Source organism: Trichosurus vulpecula, chromosome 1 (assembly GCF_011100635.1).
Source record: "Trichosurus vulpecula isolate mTriVul1 chromosome 1, mTriVul1.pri, whole genome shotgun sequence".
Lineage (NCBI taxonomy): Eukaryota > Metazoa > Chordata > Mammalia > Diprotodontia > Phalangeridae > Trichosurus > Trichosurus vulpecula.
The window spans coordinates 407,665,786-407,689,039 of NC_050573.1; the positions used below are offsets into that span (position 1 = coordinate 407,665,786).

At 38.7% G+C, this 23,254-nt stretch overlaps 1 protein-coding gene across 1 annotated transcript in view; it reads right to left on the reverse strand.

The window, feature by feature from the left end:
* The window catches only part of OXCT1 (3-oxoacid CoA-transferase 1), a 192,127-nt gene that overhangs the window by 145,108 nt on the left and 23,765 nt on the right, over positions 1-23,254 (reverse strand). Inside the window, exons 5-7 of the mRNA XM_036740818.1 lie at positions 20,373-20,522; positions 15,808-15,914; positions 8,077-8,137 (exon numbers count right to left, since the gene is read on the reverse strand). Of these exons, the coding sequence (XP_036596713.1) occupies positions 8,077-8,137; positions 15,808-15,914; positions 20,373-20,522 (318 nt within the window). The remainder of the gene's footprint in view (positions 1-8,076; positions 8,138-15,807; positions 15,915-20,372; positions 20,523-23,254) is intronic.

The following is a 23,254-nucleotide window of genomic DNA, read 5'->3' on the forward strand; positions in this document are numbered from 1 at the left end:
TGTGTAAAGATTAAATGTTCATAGGATCTATGAAAATGATTAAGCCATCTGTTTAAAATCCACATTGTTTCCACCTACAATTACAATGGAAACTAGCAGCTAGAATTGATTACCTTTGCATGAAGATTTATCAAAAAAAATTTCCATGTATTTTCTATTCACAAAAAAAGATACCTAGTCAATTTCTTTGGACACATCAGTTGACATTCAGATCGATGACATAATAAAATATCTGGCAACTGCTTAATTTAAAATTACCTTTTGAGAGCTATTCTCAAACTGGAGGCATCTAAGTGGCACAATGTTGAGAGTGCTGGTCTTGGAGTCAGAAAGACCCTAGTTCAAATCCTAACTTAGACACTTACTAGCTGTGTGACCCTGGGCAAATTACTTACCCTCTTTTAGCTTCAATTTCTTCATCTGTTAAATGAAGATAATGATAGCACCCGCCTGCCAAGGATGTTGTGAGGACCAAATGAGAAAATATTTGTAAAGCACTCTGCAAACCATAAAGCAGCCCTAAAAAAACACCAGCTATTATCATTATTCATTCGTACCCTTGGGTAAGTTATTTCACCTGTCTGGGCTCATCTGTGAAGCTAGATGACCTCTGAGGTTCCTGTCAACCTTTAATCTATGGCCCTGAACGTGCACAGAATGCCATAAAAGAGTAATGACCCCTGATGGTACTTGCAGCCTTACACAGGTTTATAGTGATTAGCCATCGGTCAACTAATAAATGGTGTGCTTTAAGTTCATGAGTACCCAACTCTGTCATAATTAACCAGCACAGGGCTATCTCCCCTATTAGAATATGAGCTCTTTTAGAACAAGGTCAGTCTTGCTTTTCTATTTGTACCCCCTATACTTTGACATGGGGGCTTTGCACATGATATGGGTTTAATAAATGCATTTTCATTCTTCATTTGTTTGAAGACTTATTGCAAAATAATTCTTTGTCTCATATATTATGCTAATTTTCTGGACATCAGACATTTATCATAGATACTTGATTTAAAGGTTCTGAAGCCTTTTGAACAGATACAATGAGAACAGAAGTGGCAACAACAACAAAATGTTTTAAAGCATATACAACTTGATAAAAACTAAAGAGCTCCTTTTCCCCCACTCCGGCCAATTTTGCCCCTCCTATTCTCCATCAATTTGTAGAGAGTCTCATGCCAATGGGCTCTGGGACTGGAGGTTACAATGACTATTACTGTCAGTGAAAATAACACCTGAGCACTGCCAAACAGATTCATTGCCAGGACCAATTTTGGTCACAAAGAAAAGAGGAGAAAACATAACTCCCTCCCTGTGGCAGAGAGCTGGAGAACTATAGGCATGGAATGTCATATAATATCAGACAAGGACACTTGTTTGGTTGGATTTTGTTCAACTTTTTCTTTGTTATATGGGAAAATTCCACGGGGTGAGGGAATGGTAAATTGGAAAATGGGTTATGATGTTTAGAAAAATAAGCATAAAAGTTATTAATTAGAAAAATAGCAAATGTAATCAAATTCCAAAATTTAACCTAAATCAATATTTTTAATGTCACCAAAGACCATTGCCCTCAAAAAGGATACAATCATATAAGATTAGGATGCCCAACATCCTATTTGCTTATACTGAGGAAATAATGTGCAAACTTACCATCTCTAACTTGCAACTCGATTTACTGAGGTATTTCACAAGCTGTAAGTCAAACAATCTCTATACACCATCGGAAACATGCTTGATTGGAAGACTGGCAGATGAGCCGAACCCTTAGGCTCTTTATCTAATTTTATCTCTTAAGGAAGACTAGTTATGCCAGACTTCAGTACAGAACATGCAGAAATCATGATCCCTGGAAACCGGGCTCGGCAGCGTGCCAGAGAAACTAAGCAAAAGAAAATCTTGATTAAAAAAATAATGAAAATAAACCAAAAGTACCTACATGCACTTGAAAAGGCACAAGGAAACTTTTGGAGGTTTATCATCATGTTCTCCAAGCACAAGCCCAACAGGCCAAGGAAAGCCAAGCTGGGTAGTTTATTTCTGTCACAGTCTTCCTCATCAACCTTCTGTGGCTGTGAGTCAGGCGACCTTTTTTGACAGCACACACCAGGCTGCATGGGAGAGACAAAGCGTCTGCATTCTTCTGACTCCTCCAGTTCTGACAAGTGATTCACACTCCCTGTCCCTCCCCACTCAGTTTTCTATTATAAGGAATGTTTCAGAAAAGAGCTGACAGGCCATCTTCCAGAGAAGCCTAAAATGGTGGGACAAGCAGTGTGGCACCCTATCAAGGGCTACCAATTTTGTCCAAGAGGGGTCTTTTGAGTGCTGGGAAGCCTCACCCTGAGGAAGAGGCCAAACAGATTCAACCTGAAGAACTCAAACGTTTTCATGGCTTCTTGTTTTATTCAACAATAAAGCAACACCAAAGAGTCATTTCCATGGGGCTGGTTTTGCACTTCTTTAGTTGTGAAGTTTACAATAGAAGAATTCACCCACTCAAAGGGAAGAAAGTCCTGAAATATCATGTCTAGGCTAAAAAGAGACATTTTTACGGGATGTGCACCAAATCTGTATATGCACCCACTTGTCCTACTTGCTTCTTTCAGTAACTACCCAATTACTGTACACAGAAAAAAATGCCACTAGTTTTCGCTGTCATAACTTCATGGTAAAACATAAAAATGATTGAGAATTTTAGGAAATGGACAATGAGGCATTTTTAATTGTAAAAAAAATAAGCATAATTTTGTTGCTTCTTCAACTGTACAAATCCCAGATTGACTTACACATTGGTACAACTGTCACATTGGTACATAATTCAAAGGAAGAAGAATAATTTTCCCATACAGTGAAACAAGGAGGGAAGGTTGGGGAGCGGGGGAGAAGAGAGAGAAAAGTGGCATCAATGAGTAAAATGGTGGAAAACCCAACTTATTCCAAGAAAAAGTAGGATTATCTCTTTTTTGCTCATAAAAAACATGACGCTCTTTTCCCCAAGGCACATAAAAATCACTACAAACATCTAGTTAGTATTCAAAAGTTCAATTTTAAAAAGATCAGTACCAAGAAATACATTTTTTGCCACTCTTGCTTGTTTAAGAGGCAATGTGTCCTAATGATAGAAAGCAGGTCTGGAAGCCACGAAGATCTGGGTTCAGTTCTCACCTCTGACATACACTGGCTATGTGACCCTAGGCAAATGACCTGATTTCTCAGTGTCCTAGGCAACTCTCTTAAGACTAAAAATTGCAAAGAAAGTGCCAACAGGGATTGGCAATGGGAATTTCTTCAAAGGGGAGTTTTCTATAACCAATACAGGTTCAGTCCCTTGACAACAGTCCCCCATGACAATAATACTTGTTGTCATGAACAGAACACTCTCAGGCATCGGCTCTCCCCAACATGCCAAGACTAGTAGCACTTAAAGCAAATTAAGAAAACAACCAGCACAACTGTGTTGCCTCTTCAATTGTACATTCCCCAGATAGGTGTATATAATTGGTACAACTCCCAGATTGGTACACATTCCAAAGGAAGAAGAAGAATTTTCCCATTCAATGAAATGGGGGGAATGAGGTGGGGGTGGAGAGTGAGAACCAAAATGGGGGAGGACAACGCAATTCAGTGTTCATGTTACACCAATGTTTGAGCGAAGTCCAAGAACTTGCCGCCGTTATTATAGTCTTTTACAGTGTTAACCACCAAAGTGCCTAAAATTTGCCATTTCAGGGAGGGCACACAGTACCAGGAAGCAAACAGGTACTACAACACAAAATTTGAGAGGGGAGTCAGCATGGAGAAACAGAAAGAGAATTCAACTGGGAATCTGAGAAGACTTGTATTCTCATGCTAACTCTGTCACCAACCAGCTGTGTGACCTTGGGTGAGCCTCGATTTCCTCATTTGAAAAATGATAGGGTTGGACTAGATGATAACATGGGAAGATCAAATGATATAATGTATGTAAAGTGTTTTTATAAACGCCAGCTCTTATTTTTATTATTATTCAAATGGAATTATTATCTCATCATTGTGGCCTTACACACTTTCTCTTGACATCCCAAGGACACCAGGCTATCCTGTTCTTGCCACATGACTGGCCTACTTTCTTTTTCGATTATGCATTTCTTTCATGACATGCTAATTGTATTTTAGGATCCCTGCCACCTCTAGGATTTTATGACCCAGAAATAAGGTGGTTCATGTTATGATCGATGTTACAAAAAATACGATGGCTCACCAAGTTAAAAAGATCAAAGGATTTGGTGGAAGGTACGAAAGAAGGACTCTAGACTCCATAAAAAAAAAGATTCAATGAATTGCTTGGTCTGGAACAGGAGCAGCTAAGTGACACAGTGGAGAGAGTGCTGGGCCTGAAGTCAGGAAGACTCATCATCCCAAGTTCAAATCCAGCCTCAGACACTTATTAGCTATGCGACCCTGCAGAAGTCACTTAACCCTATTCGCCTTAGTTTCCTCATCTATAAAATGAACTGGAGAAGGAAATGGCAAACCACTCCAGTAGCTTTGCCAAGAAAACCCCAAACGGGATCACAAAGAGTCAGACACAACTGAAATGACTGAACAATAACAACAAATCCTGGAATAGGGAGTAAGTAAAGCACAGGGAGAATGAAGGATTATTACTGGAAGAATGCTGATGAATTTCAACCTGAGTTGAGTAGGACAGGAGGAATAGGTTTGAATTTTTAAAAGATGGGCATAAGACATAAAGAAAAACTTCCTGATTACTCGAGTACATATGATTGTGTCAAGGGAAGCCTTCACTGTTTCTTTGGGTGATTTGTAGAATTACAGAATCTTAACTATTGGAGAGGTCCAACCTGCATCTCCAAAGAACTCATCTCTACCGTATTCCCAACAACCATCTTTCCATTATCCTCTGGGGCTGTTCATCTAACTTGTGGATAGTTTGAACAACTAGGAAGATTTTCCTTATGCTGAACCTAAATCTGCCTCTCTACACTTTCCAAACACCCCTTCTAGTTCTTTCATCTGGGCTAAGCAAAACAATCTAATCTGTATTCCACATGACATGTGCTAAATATTTGGAGACTAGCTATCATGTCTGCCCTATGTCTTTTCTTCTCTAGGCTAACACTCCCCGTTTCTTCTGTTTATCGTCCTGTTATCATCCCTGTTTTACAGTCTGCTGTCACCTCTGTGACCACCATAATCTGGCTTGTCAATGGCCGTCCTAAAACACCATGCCCAGCTCTGATCACAATACTCCAGATACAGTCTGATTAGAGCAGAGCACAATACAACAGGACTGTAAATGTTCAAACACATAGCAAAGTCTAGCGAGGGACAGAGACGTTATCAAAACTTCTCCAGAGAGGTTAAGGAGCTCAATCTGAAGTGACTTAAGAATATTCACACCTGGGAGGAACAAAATAAACACGACCCTCTCTGAGAGGTTCTTTATAAACACTGAAATTCAAGAGCTGCTTTGTTAAGGGATCACAGGACTGAAGATCTAAAGCTTCAAGAAAACTTAAGAGAATATATAATACAAACCCGACATCTTTCAGATGAGGAAAATGAGTCGCAGAGAAGTTAAATCATATAAGTAGTAATAGGAGTCTGGATTCTAAGACATCCCATTACTCCATGTTTGCTGGAAAAAGTCAGAAGTCTTTTGACCATAATGCCTCTCATCCCAGATGAAAATGAAGGGAAGCAGGGGGACGAGAGGGAAACAAGCATTTATTAGGTCTCAACTGTGTACCAGGCACTGTGAGAGGCATTTCACAAACATCCTATCATTAGATTCTCACAATAACCCTGGGAGGTAGGTACTGTTATTAATTCCCATTTTACAGACTAGGAAATAGAGGAAAACAAAGGTGAAGAGTCACATAGTTAGTGTCTAAAGCTGGATTTGAACTCAGGGTCTTCCTGACTGCAGGCCCAGCACGCTATCCACCGAGCTACCTAGCTCCTAGCTGCTAACAAAGGCAAGATGAGATAAGGCTTGGGAAACAGTATCATTAACTGGGGCGGTAGAGATGTAGGTAAGGATTATAGGCAAATGTCAGAGGTCAAAATAGCTCCTGATCTGGAGGCAGGCCTCCTGAACCAGAAAATATTATTCAAAAATGAAATGCAGGATCAAGGTCAAACTTCTTTGGTAGAAGTCCCAGACCTAGGGACCACGCTCAATGCCAAATCTTTTATGTCTCTACAGTATATGATCCTATGAATCTGTGTCTGGAACTTCCCCACTGATCCAAGGGTGCCACCCTAAATGGGAGTACCGTTGAAAACACAGCCAGCTTACTTAGGACCAAAGAACCACAGATCTAGAGCTAAAAACAACCTTAAAAGCCATTAAGTTCAATTCTTTCAGAGTACAGACGAGGATCGTTGTTCAGTCTTTTCTTCGTACTACCGCTTGAGGTTTTCTTGGCAGAGATACTGGAGTGGTTTGCCATTTCCTTCTCCAGCTCATTTTACAGATGAGGAAACTGAGGTAAACAGGGTTAAGTGACTTGGCCAGGGTCACACAGCTAGTAAGTGTCTGAGGCCAGATTTGAACTCACAAAGATGAGTCTTCCTGACTCCAGACTCTGCTCTCTACCCACTATACCACCTAGTTACCCCATAGATGAAGTTACTAATGCTCAGAGAATTTAAGGGGCTTACTCTCAGACACAAAGGATTGAACAGCAATGTTCCCTATAAGATTCTTCTGAGAGCTAATGGCAGGTAAGAATAGAACCACTCTTACAACAAATTGGACTCTGCTACCACTCCCCTCCCAGCAGTCACAGACTTCGAGTTACTAGTGGTCATTTTTTAATTTAGTAAAATTGTCTAAGATTGGCTGGAAGGAAAATACAGAAACTGGGTTAGGAAGTAGTTATTCTTTCAGAAAATTCCCTCTTGAACTCAAGAGATAAAACTAAGCTTATTTCATCTAGTTTATTTAATTTCTTAAAAGATAACAGTACATCACCACAATACATGAACATAAAACCTTTTTAGTAAAGGCCCTAGCTGAAAGTTGACAGTCAATACACAATATAAGTGTTGCACAACTAGCTCATTAAAGCCTATTTCACAAGTAAAAACTGGTTCACTTTATTTATGAAAAAGTCATTCACTTTATTTCCAGCCACTGCCTCCCCCCATCTCATAAGTGAAGTTAAGTTTTTGAAACAAAATTCAGGACTAACATCTGCACCATTAAATCTTATCCTATTAGCCTATTAGGACCATGTTGGATTCTCCTGATGCCCAAATTCTCTCTACTAAATCATACTGTCCAACCCTATTCCCTTACCTTCAGTCAACTCAGTGTTCATCATAGACCAAGGATTGACTTTGAGATCATCTAAACCAATCTTTTATCAAATTCTTCTACCCCACCTGCAAACTAGCCTCCTCTTGAACACTTTCAGCGTTGGATAACTCCCCTCCTTAAAAAGACATCTAATTCCAATGCTATGATTATTAGGAAATTTTTCCTTGTTTTGGGTTTAAATTTCTTTTCCTATAACTTCTATATATTGGTGTTAGTTTCATATCCATACCACACAAAAATAAGTTTACTCCCTCTTTCACAAGACAATTTTTCATATATTTAAAGAGAACTATCATATAACTACCCTTTTCCCAAAGAACCCCCCCAAATTCTTCCATTCTCTAAACTAAATGTTCCCATTTCTTCAACTATTTCTCATATGACCTAGTTTCGCTATCATGGCTGCCCACCTCAGGACATGCATGCACTGGGTTTGTCAACATACCTCTTAAAACATAGCAAAACTAAACATGACCAAAAAGCTGATACAGCAAAAAGCTCATTTGTTGTCTGTTCAAATAAACCATAATAATGTGTGCCATTCTCAATATATATGAGTGCACACACACACACACACACACAGAAACACATATTCCTGAAGAGAGCAAGAAAACCAAAAATTCTGCACTGTAACATAGCATTTTTTCTTGAGTAATGATAGGATTAAAGTTATATAGATATAATAATACTTGAGATATAAGAAATAACTTTTAAAAACCACCACCCTTTCCTTTTCTTACCTCTACCACTGTGGTATCTGCAGCTTTACACATAGGCAAATTGAAATTCCTTGCAGTTTTCCTGGGGGGTATGAAAAAGAGAGGGGAGAGAAGACAAAGACAGTAAGTAGTTGTCTCTCCCAGCTACAAAATTTTATGAATCTGTCACACTATTAAAAAAAGTGATACATAAAATGGGCATTTCTTATTATATGAAAACAAAAGCTTTTTGGGGAAAAAAAAAAACCCTGGCCCTTTCATTTGTCTTACTTAGAGCATCTTCAGTGCACAACAAAAGGAGTTATTCATCATACATACTCTCATGAGCATAAAGATAAACTAGATGTTAATGAATCATCAACACTTTTTGAAAATAGCCTTCCAAAACCTTTTAATGGGGATATGACTTTGCTTCAATAGTTAAACATTTCACCGAGTAACTTGTTCTCATTATTATATTTAGAAATATAAAGGAGTAAGTCTCCATATGGGAAGATGCAGTAACTTCATCTTCTATCCAACAGAAATGTTGCTGAAATTACCAAAACATCATTTGGTGATTTCTGAGTCACCATAAAGATCAGTCCCTGTGGAAACCATTTTCTAATGAGTCTTTTAATAGTATGAACCCTGTAGAAGCTGCTGAACTATAGCACATTTTCAATAGGGTTCCAAGCTTATTTTACCAATAGTTTTTCAATACTAAATTCCTACAAGAGATTTAGGCACAAACTAAAAAATGGCTTTCCCAGAACAAATTCAAACGAGCTCTTCTAATACCATAGCATATTTTATTCCATGACTCTAAATGAATATATCAATATAATCAAAAGAAGAAAGTGAGTTTTCCATATCTACATTCTTTATTTGGTCTATAGCTCTTAAGTGCTGTGTTAAAACAATCACGTGAGCAAAAGAAAAAAGTACCAATGAAACATTTTAAAAAGTCTTATTTTGCTTTTCTTTGTATCTCTAATGTTTAGCACAGTGCCTGGCCCATAGTAAGCATTTAATTAATGCATGCTGATGATGCCATGAGGTGCCAAAGTTTCTCCATCTGATGTTTGTTAAGGAGGCTATAAAACCTATCAGATCATTTAAGTAGTTTTAGAGATTGTTGCTTTGGATTATCTTCATGTCTGGCCTCTACTAGAAGACAAGGTATGAAATTTTTAAAGCAAGGAAATATGAGCCTTCACTCTGATTTCTCATGATCTGACCCATGTGTGAGGCATTGTGGTTTAGTAGGTTTTAGTGTAAGGAGGACCTGGGTTCATATCCTACCTTAGACACTTATAAGCTATGCAACCCTAGTCAAGTTACTTAACCTCTCTGGGCCACATTTCTCTCATCTGTAGTGTAAGGGGACTAGGCTCCATGACATCTAAGGTCTCTTCCAGTTCTGAATCTATGATCAAAATTTAGACCTAAATCTAAGTCTATGTAGATTTAAATATCAACAAAATATATGTAACATGAGAGTATCCTGTAGCTTGTTTTGCTCCATTGCTTTTCCTTTGTTGCAAGGGAAGATCCAGCCTGGGGAAAGGGTTACATGGGTACTGGGATGACATGTGAAAGGAAAAAAATATAAATAAAACATTTTAAAAGCACACCCTAGATGTAATTTTCTTAGTAATCCAGTTCCCTTTGTCGCCAAGAATCAAAAGCTTCAATGGCATCCCACACCAAATCCAAGCTATCAATGGAGTGAAATATTATTAGAGTTAAAATGGTCTTGGTGGGCAATTATCATCATTTAATGCTTATATTATAGCTTCCTATGTGCTGTGCTCAGAAATGGAGCCCAGTAATAGAATTTTTATAAAAAGAAACTTCAATATATCAAAAGATACATGATTTCACTGGCGTAGGTAGGCCCTCCACAGAGTACACAATGCCTTAGTAGATTGTCTTTATGAAACAGATCAGAATAGTATTAAGAAAATTATCTAACTGCCAAATTATATTAAAAATACAATCTTCTCTCATTTTTGCATTCTTATTTTTAAAAAATACTACATACTGTAGACCCACAAGACACCAAGGAACAAATTAACATAGGCTATATTTAAAACATTTATAATGCTAAAATTAGATGTACTTCAGAAATATCTTAATTTAAGAGATCAAATATAAAATTAACACCACGTAATCCCTACACCTTTTTTCCATTTTAGAAATTAAGAAGCATAAACTGCAAGTTTTCATTGAGAATATGCTTTAATCCTCTGCTTACAAGACTTGTATGTAGGTCTGGATGTTTTGTAAGGATGAGGTTTGCTCCCAATAAAAGCAGCACATTTACAATAGTTTGAGAAGAAAGCAGGCATCCTTACAATGTTTTTTTTTTGGTGACTTATAATTCTGATCCCTTGGAGATTGTGATGTTGCATGATGAACAGCTATACAGCATCACAAGAAGAATGTTAAGGAGGCAGGCTTTTGTTGCAAAAAGATTGGAATCATTAAAAGTACTGCACAATTTTCTACGGGTAATCGAGCTTGCTCCCTTCCTCCTATTCAAATCTGGGTCCAGTTCACTGCACATTTACAATGTCCAAGATATATGAACAAATGGAATAGCTCCAAAAGATATCCATCCAACTGAAGACCATATTAGAGGCAAGTAGTATTCTTCATCCGTTTTGTTTATTTAGTGTGGATAGTGAAGTAAAAGTCTCTAATGATTATGGATCTCATTTTTAAAAGTCCAGGGCTCAATGTAATCAACACAGTTATCCATAACCAGAGGCATATGTAAGACCTCATCATCTATAGCAGGGGTTCTAAACCTGGGGTTTGTGAACATTTTAAAAAGTATTTTTATAACTATTTCAGTATAATAGGCTTCCTTTATAATTTAATTTTATGCAACATTATTCTGAGAAGGGGTTAGAGAAAGATTATATATCATATAACTGCCAAAGATATCCATGACCAAAAAAAAAAAGGTGAAATACTCCTAATCTAGGGAATCCTGGCATACCATTTATTTCCCATATAACCTAGCAAATCACTTTTAACTCTGACTTTATGATCCTAATCCCTCTTCCATTATATAGAGGAATTTGTTTACAAACACTAAGCAATAGGGATACAAATGTAGGAATTCCCTGTCCCTAAGACACTTACATACTAACAGGGAAAACAGCTAAATAGGGAACTGGTAGCCAGGGAGGGACATTTTGATCCACAAAGTTTGACACATCCTATCCAGGAACAATTGTAGAATAGAAGAAAGGGGGTGCATGCAAGGGCTTGGTGAGGAGTCTTTGAAGATAGGTGGAGAGGGACCAGTGAAGGATGGCTAGGGCTTTCTTAAAAAGTAATCCTATAAGGCAATCACCAATGGCAAGGGAGAGAGGGGAAGGAAGGATGGGAACAGTCTGGGTGGAAGTTCATCCAGGTCATGGTCTTTAGTATGGACACAAAGTGGTTGGCAAAGAGGCTGTGGAAGAGGAGACATGAGGAGGGGAGAGAAGTAAAGCACATTTAGGGCTTCTCTAAAGAAGTGTTAGGCTGGAGAACAAAAATAGGCCATAGCATATGATTAATAAACAATTAATTGCTTTTTTAAAAAAAGGAACGTCAAATACATCACCCAGTAGATTTATGGCCAGAAACAAAGTTGGGCTGGCCATGTAGCTAGAGTAAGGGATGATATATGGACAATTGTGTGTCGTACCATTACCCCTGTAATGTCAAAAAGCCTACAGAAAGAATCACCTGCCCAAGGACAATGGATGGATGGGATACTGTGAAGAATTTACCAGAAGAAATAGTCACAGAATAAGAAGGAGTAGATAAATTAAAATCTGTACCATGGAAAACAATACTCAAATTGAAAACATCATTTGTTGTTCAGTAATTTTAATAGTCATGCCAACTTTTTGTGACTCTGTTTTGGGGTTTTCTTGGCAGAGATACAGGAGTGGTTTGCCATTTCCTTCACCAGCTCATTTTACAGATAAGAAAACTGAGCCAAACAGGGTTAAATGACTTGCTCAGGGTCATAGCCAGTAAGTGTCTGAGGCCAGATTTGAACTCAGGAAGATGAGTCTTCCTGTCTCCTGGCCTGGCACTTTATCCACTGCACCATCTAGTTACCTATAGATATATTAAAATGTTAAGCAAAGAGAAAATTTGTAGCCAACTAACAACAAGTTCTCAAAGGACAGCGATGGATGGATGGAAGGAAGGAAGGAAGAAAGGAAGGAAGGGTAGAGTCCATAAACAACTGGCTATTAAGCTTCAATCTAATTTCTGGTAAAATTTTAGGCTGTATAATCAAAGAGAGTCAGCAACCATTTAAAAAGGAAAGAAGTGACCTCTAAAAGTTAGTGTAGCTTCATCAAAAACAGATCATATCAGACTAACTTTATTTCCTCTTTTCAAAGGGTTCTTAGCCTAGCAGATCAAAATACTGTAAACATAGAATACCAAACAAAACATTTGGCAGTCTTGCATGCTTTCCTTCTAGAGAAATAGAGAGTTATGAGCTAGAAGACAAACATAATTATCTGAACTGGAAATGCATTGTGTGGCTAACTCCATAGACTATTCATTCATGTAGTGTGTCAAGTTGGAAGGAGATTTCAGCGTACCCTGGCCTTCAACTGTTAAATACTCTTACAAATGACTTGAAGTCACAGATGGCATGCCTATCAAATCTGCCTATGATACAAAGTTAGGAGGGATAGCTAAAAAGTTGGACTACACAATCATGATCAAAGATGATTTCAATAGGCTAAAACGAGCAACCAGATTGAGGAAGATGAAATGTAACAGAGAGAAAGGTAAAGTCCTACACTTGGGTTTAAAAAAAAACTTCAACTTCATAACTGTAAGATGGCAGGGCCATGTTTAGACAACAGTACTTATATGAAAAAGTTCTACTGTTTTTCAATGGCCCCAAAAAGCCCAAAAAAGCTAATAGTATTAGACTATATTAACAAAGACATAGTTCAGAAAAGAGAAAATAATAGTTCCTGGTAAAACCATATATACTGGAGTATTGTGTCTAGTTTCTTCTATTTTTTCATTCTTTACATTTTGTTTGACTACTTCTTGATGCCTCATGGAGTCATTAGCTTCCACTTGCTCAATTCTAATTTTTAATGAATTGCTGTCTTCATTTTGCTTTTGAGTCTCCTTTTCCAGTTGGTTGATTTTACCTTTCAGGGTGTCATTTTCTCTGTTTAGATTCTGAATCTCCTTAGTCATCTCACCGATTTTACTTTTTAAAAATTTGTTCTCATCAGTAATTTTTTTTTCCATTTTTTCTTTTACCTCCCTAATTTGGTTTTTAAAATCCTCCTTTAGCTCTTTCAATAATGCTTTTTGGGCTTGAGACCAGCTCACATTCCCTTTTGAGGAATCAGATGTGGGTATAGTGTCATTGCTATCCTCTTCCAAATTGGTATTTTGATCTTCCCTGTCTCCATAAAAAGAATTAATGGTCCTTTGTTTTTTCGTGTTCTTCATGTTGGTTAGCTTTTTCCTGGAATTAAAGTGGATATCTGCTTTTGGGGCTCAGAGAACTCTGTCCCAGGTTTCTTGTTCTGAGAATTGTGAGCCTAGTTACTGGCTTTGTGCGTTATGGCCTCTGGTTTCCTGAGGTGTGGGGAAGGGGTCGCCTGGCTGCCGGAAGTCTCCTCTTCCCCTGGGGCTGCTCTCCAGAACAGGTGGTCCCAACCTTGGTCTGTGTTGGTGTCTGCCACTTCTCCTAGCTGTGCAAAGGCATGTCTGGGTTCCTGGTGTTGATCCTTGCTTGCTCCACCCTTTTGGGACTCAGGAACTCCAGCTGTTTGGCTACTGAAGCCCCATTTCTGGCTCCTCTATTCCAGGGTTTTGCCCCAGGTATTCTCTGGGTCAGGGAGGGAGGGAGGGAGGGATGAGAGCCATTTACCTGGCCATTATGACTCCCAGAAGTTCAAGAAAGCCAGTTTCAAACCTTTGGGCTGCAAGCCTCAGGAGTAGATGTCTCATGGCCATAGGCACTGAGCTGCTGCTGCCTCCCATCAGTTTGACAGACTCCCATCCTGTGCTGGGAGGCCTAGGGATCTCTGCCAGTTTTGGGCACCCAGCTTTCTCCCAGCCTGGATGGCTGGCTGGTTTCCGCAGCTGCTTCTGCTTTGGTGTGGTCTGGTGCAGCTCCGCAGGCCAGGCGCTCTCCCAGCCTACAGATCCATCCTGTCGACCTTGCAGACTCTCCTGGCTTGGAAATTCGCCCCACTCAGTCTGTTAGTGCCTTCTAACTCTCTCAAATCTGCTCAGATTCACTTTTTAGAGGTATCTGACCGAACTTGCGAGAGAACTCCTGTTCTCACGCAGCCAATTTGGCTCTGCCCCCTGTATCTAGTTTCTAAGAACTAAATTTTAGAAAGGACATTTTTCAAGTAGAGAACATCCAAAGAGTGACCAGGGTTTTGAGGGAACTAGAAACCAAGTGATACAATGATAAGAGGAAGGGACTAGGAATGTCTAGTTTACAGAAAACTAGGGAAGGAGGGAATGGGAATGGCAACTGTCTTCAAATATTTGGAGAGCTGTCACATGAACAGATTAGCATTATTCTGCCTGACCCCAGAGGACAGAACCAGGAGCAACTTGGGCTCAATGTAGGGTAATAATTCCAAACCATTAGAGCTTTACCAAGTGCAATGGACTGCCTCAAGCAGGATCCCCTTCACTCATGGTCTATTAGAATAACCACTTTTCTAGCTACGTTACAGTGGTGATTCCTGTTCTAAGATGGGTTTGACTACATAGCCTTTGATACAACTCTGTGATTCTTTTGAGTACAGGTCCAATGACAGGACTATAAGCCCTTTAACTAAGGATGAGAATGGATAAGTTTAGTGAGGTTCATTACCAAGCTGGCCACAGCAATTCATGATGCCCATATAAGAAAGCATAAAAAGTTTGTGATTAACACCAGCAAAAAGGAGCATACGACAAAATCATAGATTCTTAAAGTGGTCAACACATTTTGAGAAAAGAAAAAGGTAACTTTATTTGGTTTTGTTAAAGTTCAAATGTACAATGTACTCAAAATATCAGAGTATACAGATGGAAATTAGACTTGTGATTTGGTAAGTACAGGGAACTCCCACATGAGGAAATGCCTACCAATGCAGGTTGGCATCTCCTCTATAACTTAGTGAGAGAGTTGCCCAGAGCACTGAGAGGTCCAATGACTTGCTCCACAGCATCACACACAGTTGGTACGTGTCAGAAGCATGACCCAAACACAGATCTCCTTGACTTTGAGGGCCAGCTTTCCATCTACTGGACTCTCTATAAGAACTAGCTGATAACTTTTGTCATTCTCAGTTGTGTCCAACTCCCCGTAACCCCATTTGAGGTTTACTTGGAAAAGACACTGGAGGGGTTTGCCATTTCCTTCTCCAGCTCATTTTAGGGATGAGAAAACTGAGGCAAAAAGTGCTAAGTGACTTGTCTTGGGTCTCAAAGGTACTAAGTGTTTGAGGCCAGATTTGAACTCAGGAAGATTCGCCTTCCTGACTCTAGGCCCAGTACTCTATCCATTGTACAACCTAGATGCCCAAGTTAATAACTAAGGCATTTTAAAAATTGGACCATGCTCCCCAAAATGACAACTTGATAACTTTAGAAAGTCCACTCAGTAAAATATTTTAATTTGATTTATAATAAAAATGTGCATGATTGAAATTTCTTCCAAAACAAATCATCATCATCATCACCACCACTGTTCATATACACTACCTGAAAATGACATTTCCTGAACGATCTGCTTTCCAGGCTTTTATGAGGGCAAAATCACCTGTAATGGCTTTCTCCAAAATATAATGATGGCCATCAAACTCCCTCACCTGCAGAAATTAAAGTACAAGCATGTTGGTCATACAGTTTGTCCTAATTCCTATACAAGATCTAATTACTTTCTGCCATTTATGTTTAAGGAACTCTATTTTAAAAGCTTTCTTAGTATTATTTGCCTCCTCTCATTTTCACGATGCACCTCTGAGAAATGAAAACCAAATACCATTTGTGCCCTGAGCTCCCAGGCTCCATCTTGCTTTAACATTTGAAGGAATAAAGCAGTTTTCCAGGAAGGGCTCCATTCTTATTTCAATTCTACCACCTAGTGGACAGAGTTCGGGACACATTTTTGAGAGCAAAACTGGACCGATTTAGTTTTTTGGTTCGCTTTGGTTCATAAAAATAGCCTTTCCTGCTGAAAATCATTCTGAGTAGAACAGAAGAGAACCATTCTGTGAGGGATAACAAATCTTCTAGCACCCTGGGGTGTTTGGAAGACGAGAGATCACTCTAAAGGACTTCAAGTAAGGATTATATTTCCAAAGTTTCTTTGTAAGTCAGTTGTTTGGAACTTTCCTCCCAGGTGTATAGATTTAGGGCTGGTGTGGACTTCAGAAATTACCTTACATGTAAAGCGCACTGCAAAATGTAAGGCATCATATAAATTCTTTATTTGAATCTTTTTTTTTGTATCTGAGGGGGGAAGGCAGGGCAATTGGGGTTAAGTGACTTGCCCAAGGTCACACAGCTAGTAAGTGTGTCAAGTGTCTGAGGTTGTGTTGGTAAGCAAAATGGGCTCCTTAGCACTTAGTTCAACAAGTGCCCTTGAAGAGTTTGGCTTTTGTTCCCTTTGAGTAATTCAGTGTATTTCATTGAGTCTTACTAAGTGCTAAGCCCCAGGCCCAAACCCCTATTAGGTGTAAAACCTATGTGGATTGGCAACTAAGGTGGGGCCCAAGGTGGGGCTAACTCCAGGGAGGGCCTAGTTTACATGTCTGGGGCAGCAGAGGCTTTTAGACCACATGGGTTTAAGTCACCTCTTTGTGACAATTCTAGGTCACTGGGTGAGTTGCATGTGTGACTCACCCCTGACCCTGAAAAAGATATAAAACCAGGGGTTGGCTGTCTCTTCTTTGGAGCTCTTCCCCACAGCCATGGTGGTGCGCGTGACTCTGGGCCCGCCCTTGTTCTGAGCTCCCAGGCTGAACCTAGATGTTGGTAACTATGAATCTGTATTTGGTCTGTCTGTTGATGTTTGTAATTTGTTTGTAATTTGCTCTGAAGTTCAGGGTGCTGGCTTTTTTCCTCCAAACTAAGTGAATGATATTTGTATGCTGAATTAAAGTAAGCTCGTCAACCCCTTTACCTTGCTTTCCTTAGTTAAGCAGATCAAAAGAACCTGTGCTTTTGCAGTATGTTGGCAGCTTTCTGGGTGCTGGCTGTGGGTGGATCTTGCACCCCCACAGAAGCTGCTAGCCGGATTGTGGAAACAGAGGTCATATTTGAACTTAGGTGCTCCTGATTCAAGGGCTGGTACTCTACTCACTGCACCACCTAGCTGCCCCCATTATATAAATTCTTGTTATTATTATTACTATGAAACCCTTCAGTTTACAGATGAGGAAAGTGAGCACTGAGGCAGCTAGGCAGGGCAGTGAATGGAGTGGCAGGAAGACCTGAGTTCACATCTACTCTCAGACACTTACTAGCTCTGTTACCCTGGTAAAGTCATTTAATATCTGTCTGCCTCAGTTTCCTCATCTGTAAAATGGAGATCATGATAGCACCAACCTCCCAGATCTGCTGTTAGGATCAAGTGAAGCAATCCCTGTAAAGCGTTTACACAGTGCCTGGCACATGATAAGTGCTATATAAAAGTTGGTTGTTACCGATATTATTATTATTAGGGGCATTAAGAGACTTGCCAAGTTTTCGAACCCAGGTCCCCTGACTCCTGATCCAGTACTCTTTCCTCAACTCCATGCAGAATCTTTTCCTACTGAAACAAGGCTACAAACGGTGATGTAGCTTTCCAGGCTATCTCGTAGAAGTCCCAAACCTGAAGCAGTGTTAGCATGCGTGTAGTAATAAACATGATGATAGCTAACATTCACGCAGCGTTCACTACGGGCCAGGCAGTGTGCTAAGCATTTTATAACCCTGGGAGGTAGGTGCTATTACGATTGGCGGTGCCCAGGGTAACAGAGATGCTAAGTGTCTACAACTAGATTTGAACTCGGCTCTTCCTGACTCCAGGCTCCGCACTCTATCCATTCTACCGCCTAGCACTTTAAAGCGTGCAAGGTGTTTTTTCGTGTTAACTCACTTGAATCTCACAACACTGCTCGGTGGGTGAACCTATTATCCCCATATTAAAGGTGAGGAAACTGAGGCGAAGATGTCTAAGCAACTTGGCCAGGTAGAGAATCTATCCATGATAACGCTGTTTCTATGAGGAAATGAGTTCAGGCTTCCCCAGTCTGTTGGGGCTCCTGTAGTCTTGAGGAGGAGCCCAAACACCAAAGGAGATGGAGGATGGAGGGTAGAGATGAGGAGCAAAGAAAATCTGGAAGGGGTAGGGGTAAGATCATGAGGGAGGGAGGAAGGAAGGGGCAAAATAATTCCTGTGGCACAAGAGGATACTGGCCCTGGGAAAGGGAGAAAGGCGTGGTGGGGGATCAGCAGTCTGCCTTTCTTTCTTCTTCCAGCTATTGCTTTTGGAGAACCTAGAATCTTCTGCCAGAATCAACCCATCGCAGAAATGGAGACTCTCAACGTAGGTTTGAGCAAAAAAGCCTTATTTATCTCAAATAAATATACACTTGAATAAGTTTCTTAAATGGTCATAAGAGTATAGGTTTATAGTATAGTTAGAGGCTGAATCCGACCCTTGCAATTTACAAATGGGAGGGAAATGGAAGAGAATAGGCATTTATAGAGCACCTACCAGTGCCAGGCAATGAGCCAAGCATTTTACAAACATCATCTCACTTCATCTTCCCAACAGCCCTTGGAGGTAGGTGCTTTCGAAATCCCCATTTTATACTTGAGGAAACTGAGGTTAAGTGACTTGCCCAGGGTCACACAGCTAGTCAGTGTGTGAGGCGGGATCTGAATCCAGATGTTTCCATTGTCAAGGCCAGTACTCTAGCCATGATTTCACATGCTCTCTTGGTGCTTAAGGTTTATAAAGGACTATATACACATACATATAAATATATACTTTTATAAATACATACTTTTATATAAATACATAAATACTTTATAAATACATATAAAATGTATTTAATATATGGTTATATAAATAAAATATATTTTATGTATATACTTAGGATAAAATGAGATATTTGCATAGCTCTTTGCAAACCTTAAAGTACTACATAAAAGCTAGCTATTATTACGGTTATTATTAGGTGTATGTTTTCCCGATGATATGTAAGCTCCTTTAGGGCTCTTTTTTTGTCCTGGTATCTCTCGCAGCTAGGTGGCAGAATGGACAGAATACCAGTTCTAGAGTCAAGAAGATACATCTTCCTGAGCTGTGTGACCCTGAGCAAGTCATTTAACTCCGTTTTCCTCAGTTTCCTCATCTGTAAAATGAACTGGAGAAAGAAATGGTAAACTACTCCAGTATGTTTGCCAAGAAAATCCCACAAAGGATCACGAAAAATCAGACATGACTGAACAACAACTAAATCTCTTGCATCTAATACAACACAAATGGTTCATGGTGGACGCTTAATAAATGCTTACTAAGTATTCCAATTTGGTTCTCTCTTCTTCTCTCAAGTATAAACATAGTCATCCATATCCTAACATAAACTTGTTCAACATCAATAAAGTATCATCACGGAGTAGGTATGTAATAAATACTTGTTGATTAATTAACTAACCTGACTTCATTCAAATTGGCACGTTTAAACAGCTTAAGAACCTCTACTTCTGCATATTAATATATCCTAATTTCTAAAGAATAATAATTGGCATTTACACAGCATTTTAAGGTTTACAAAGAGCTTTCCATATGTTCTAAACTTGCTCCTTCCAACATCACTGTGAAGTGAGTACTACAGTATAAATCCTATTTTACAAATGAGAAAACTGAGTCTTGGAGCAGAGAAGTGATTTATCCAAGGTCACAAAGCTAGGAAATGGAAGGGCTAAGATTTGAACACTAGTCTTATGACACCAAAATTCAACGTTCTTTCTGCAGCTGCCCTATTAAATAATTCTTTTTGTCTTTCTTAGAACGGAGATTACCGGAAAGTCAGTTACTGGAGCCCCTCAGTAAAGTAAATTATTAAAATGGAAAAACTAACATTTGATACTGGGTTTACCTAGAAATTTCGCCAGATTTATAATAAATTATTCCCTTTCCACCTAGCATACACGCTTTGTTTCTTGTGCTTACAAAGTAATGTTGCAGTTCTTTTATCCTATGTATCATGACAGGACGTTTCTAAGTTAAGCAGGATCATTTGTGGTTTTTGGACTAGAGTTCCTCTTACCTCTCTCGGTTGGCTGGCAATGGCAATGCTGCCATCTTTGTTGTACTTGATGGGTGAGCCTCCTTCCTGCACCAGTGTGCCATACCCCGTACTGGTGAAGAAGGCTGGGACTCCAGCACCCCCTGCACGAATCCGCTCTGCAAGTGTTCCCTGCAGGTCAGAACCATCATGAAGCATTAAGTTCTCTGCTAAGCACTCTTCTGTGCATTTCCCTTTATCTACAGAATTACACATACAACCAGAGTTCATCTTCCCTAACCTAACATAAAAATGTTGAGCTAAACTTTCTCCATTAGCATTTTATATGCTTTGAATGTACAGCAATTTAAAAAAGAAAAAAAATTCTATTCCATTGGTAACAATCTCTCCATTCTTAATCCAAACTCACTCTATCTTTGTGTTCCCATTAACTTTCATATTCATAATTTCTGCTGCCATGCTTCCAATATTACATTATACATATCCATATTTAACTTTTTAAAAAATATATATGCTTTGGGTTTGAACTCTCTGATTTATTTCTCTAAATTGAAAACATTAACTAGATAATTAGCAAACCTTTATATCACTCTGTGCTCTGTAGACACAGCATAAATTATGTATATCTTTTAAATAATGAGTGAACAGTATGAAATATGAAAACAATTAGTTTTCATTTAAATTAAGTATGCAATGTGTACATATTTAAAAGAATAACTCTACACTGTAAAGTATCAAAACAGTTCGTTTTCATTTCAATTAAGTCCATAATGTATATGTATGTATATATATATATATATGTATGCATTTTTTAAAACAACAAACTGACAAGTATCAAAGTATCAAAACAATTAGATTGTTATATCTATGTGTTCTGTACTAGAAATTTAGAGAAAAGCAGTACCTTTTTGTAAAGTTACAATTTCCCATATATAACATATATCTAAACACCCCATTGATAAAAAGCACTTTGCATATAAAATGTGCAAATGAAATGCTATTTGTACAGATGCTTTGACATTGGCGTGATTATAAATGAATTAAAATAAAAGAACCGGTATGAATACAATCCACTGAGTCTGAGGAGGAGGAGGAGGAGGAGGTAGAAGTAGTGGTAGTGGTAGTAGTAGTAGTAGTGGTGGTGGTGGTGGTGGTAGTAGTAGAGGCAATGGCAGTGGTAGTGAAGGTGGCAGCAGCAGTAGTAAAAATAATTCACATTTATATAACACTTGAATGTTTAAAAAAGTGTTTTACAAATATTACCTCATTTTATCCTCACAACAAGCTTGGAAGGTAGGTATTACCATTAAACCTTTTTTTTTCTTGGAGGGGGGAACACCAGACAACTGGGGTCAAGTGACTTGCCCAAGGTCACACAGCTAGTAAGTGTGTCAAGTGTCTGAGGTGGGATTTGAACTCAGGTCCACCTGACTCCAGGGCTGGTGCTCTACTGACTGCACAACCTAGCTGCTCCCTTTATTATCCTACTTTAAAGATGAGGAAACTGAAATAGAGGTAAAGTGACTTTCTAGAGTCACACAGTTAATAAGTGCATGAGGCTGAACTTGAACTCAGTCCAGCACCCTATTTACTGGGCCACCTAGCTTCCTAGTCAGGAGACAGAGGTGCAGGGCCAGTATAGGAGAAGTTCTCTGAGTAAGCAAAAACAAGCAAATAGTTGCCTATCGAAGCTCCCCCGGGGTTAGCTGCTCTCACCTCTAGTTAGTAAGTGCTCGCAGGCTCCTTCCCCACAGGATATGAACAACATTCTACCTGGATTTCTATATTTAATGCGAATAATATGTTAAATATGTTGTATAGGATTACATATTATATGCCATGTATTAAATAACATATGCCTATGTATTATCAGTAATATGTACAATGTATAACATTATATAATATATACCTAAATGTGTGTGTAAAATTTAATATATTAAATGGGTATTATATGATACATTTAATATATTAAATAATACTTTTTATATTAAGTATTTATATATTTTATATATTAAATAACAAGTATATTTAACTTAAATTTATATATGTAATGGTTATATTTTCATATATTTAATTTATGGTTAATATTTATATATTAATATTATAGTAAGTATATTATCTATTTGATATGTTAAATAATATGATAGATTATACATGGATGCCTATACATGTAAATTATATATAAATGTATATGTATCTATAATGTATGTTGTATAATATACATGTGTGTGCATATATATAAATTATATATAAACGTAACTCACTCTAGTAGAGCCCTCCTTTCAGTAATATAGCAGACATATAATAATATGTTGAGGGACACTCTAATTTCTTAAATACAAACACACACACACATACACAATCTATAATGTTCCCACTAGGCCTTCTCCAAACTAAATATTCCTCAGTTCTTTCAGTCCCTCTTTCTACGGCCTGGTTTCCAGTTCCCTCACCACCCTGGCTGGCCTGCTGTGGATCTATCCTAATTTAGCACATTCTTCCTAACGGGTGGTACTCAAGGCTAAGTATAACATTCTAGATGTGTTGTGACCAAAGCAGAGAACAACGGAAATACCGTCCACCTTCTTAGTGTCGCCTAAGGTCACACTGGCTTTTTTTTTTGTCTGTCATGTCACACTGTTGACTCATGTTGAACTTTTGGTCCACTAAAATCCCCAGATCCTTTTTTTCCCCTACAGAAACTGTTGTCTAATCAAATAGGCCACATCTTATACAGCATTCCAAAAGTCTTTTTTGTTGTTATCATTCCATTGTTTTTCGGTCGTGTCTGACTGTGACTCTATTTGGGGTTTTCTTGCCAAAGATACTGTGGTGGTTTACCATTTCCTTCTCCAACTCATTTTACAGATGAGGAAACTGAGGCAAACAGCGGTAAGTGACTT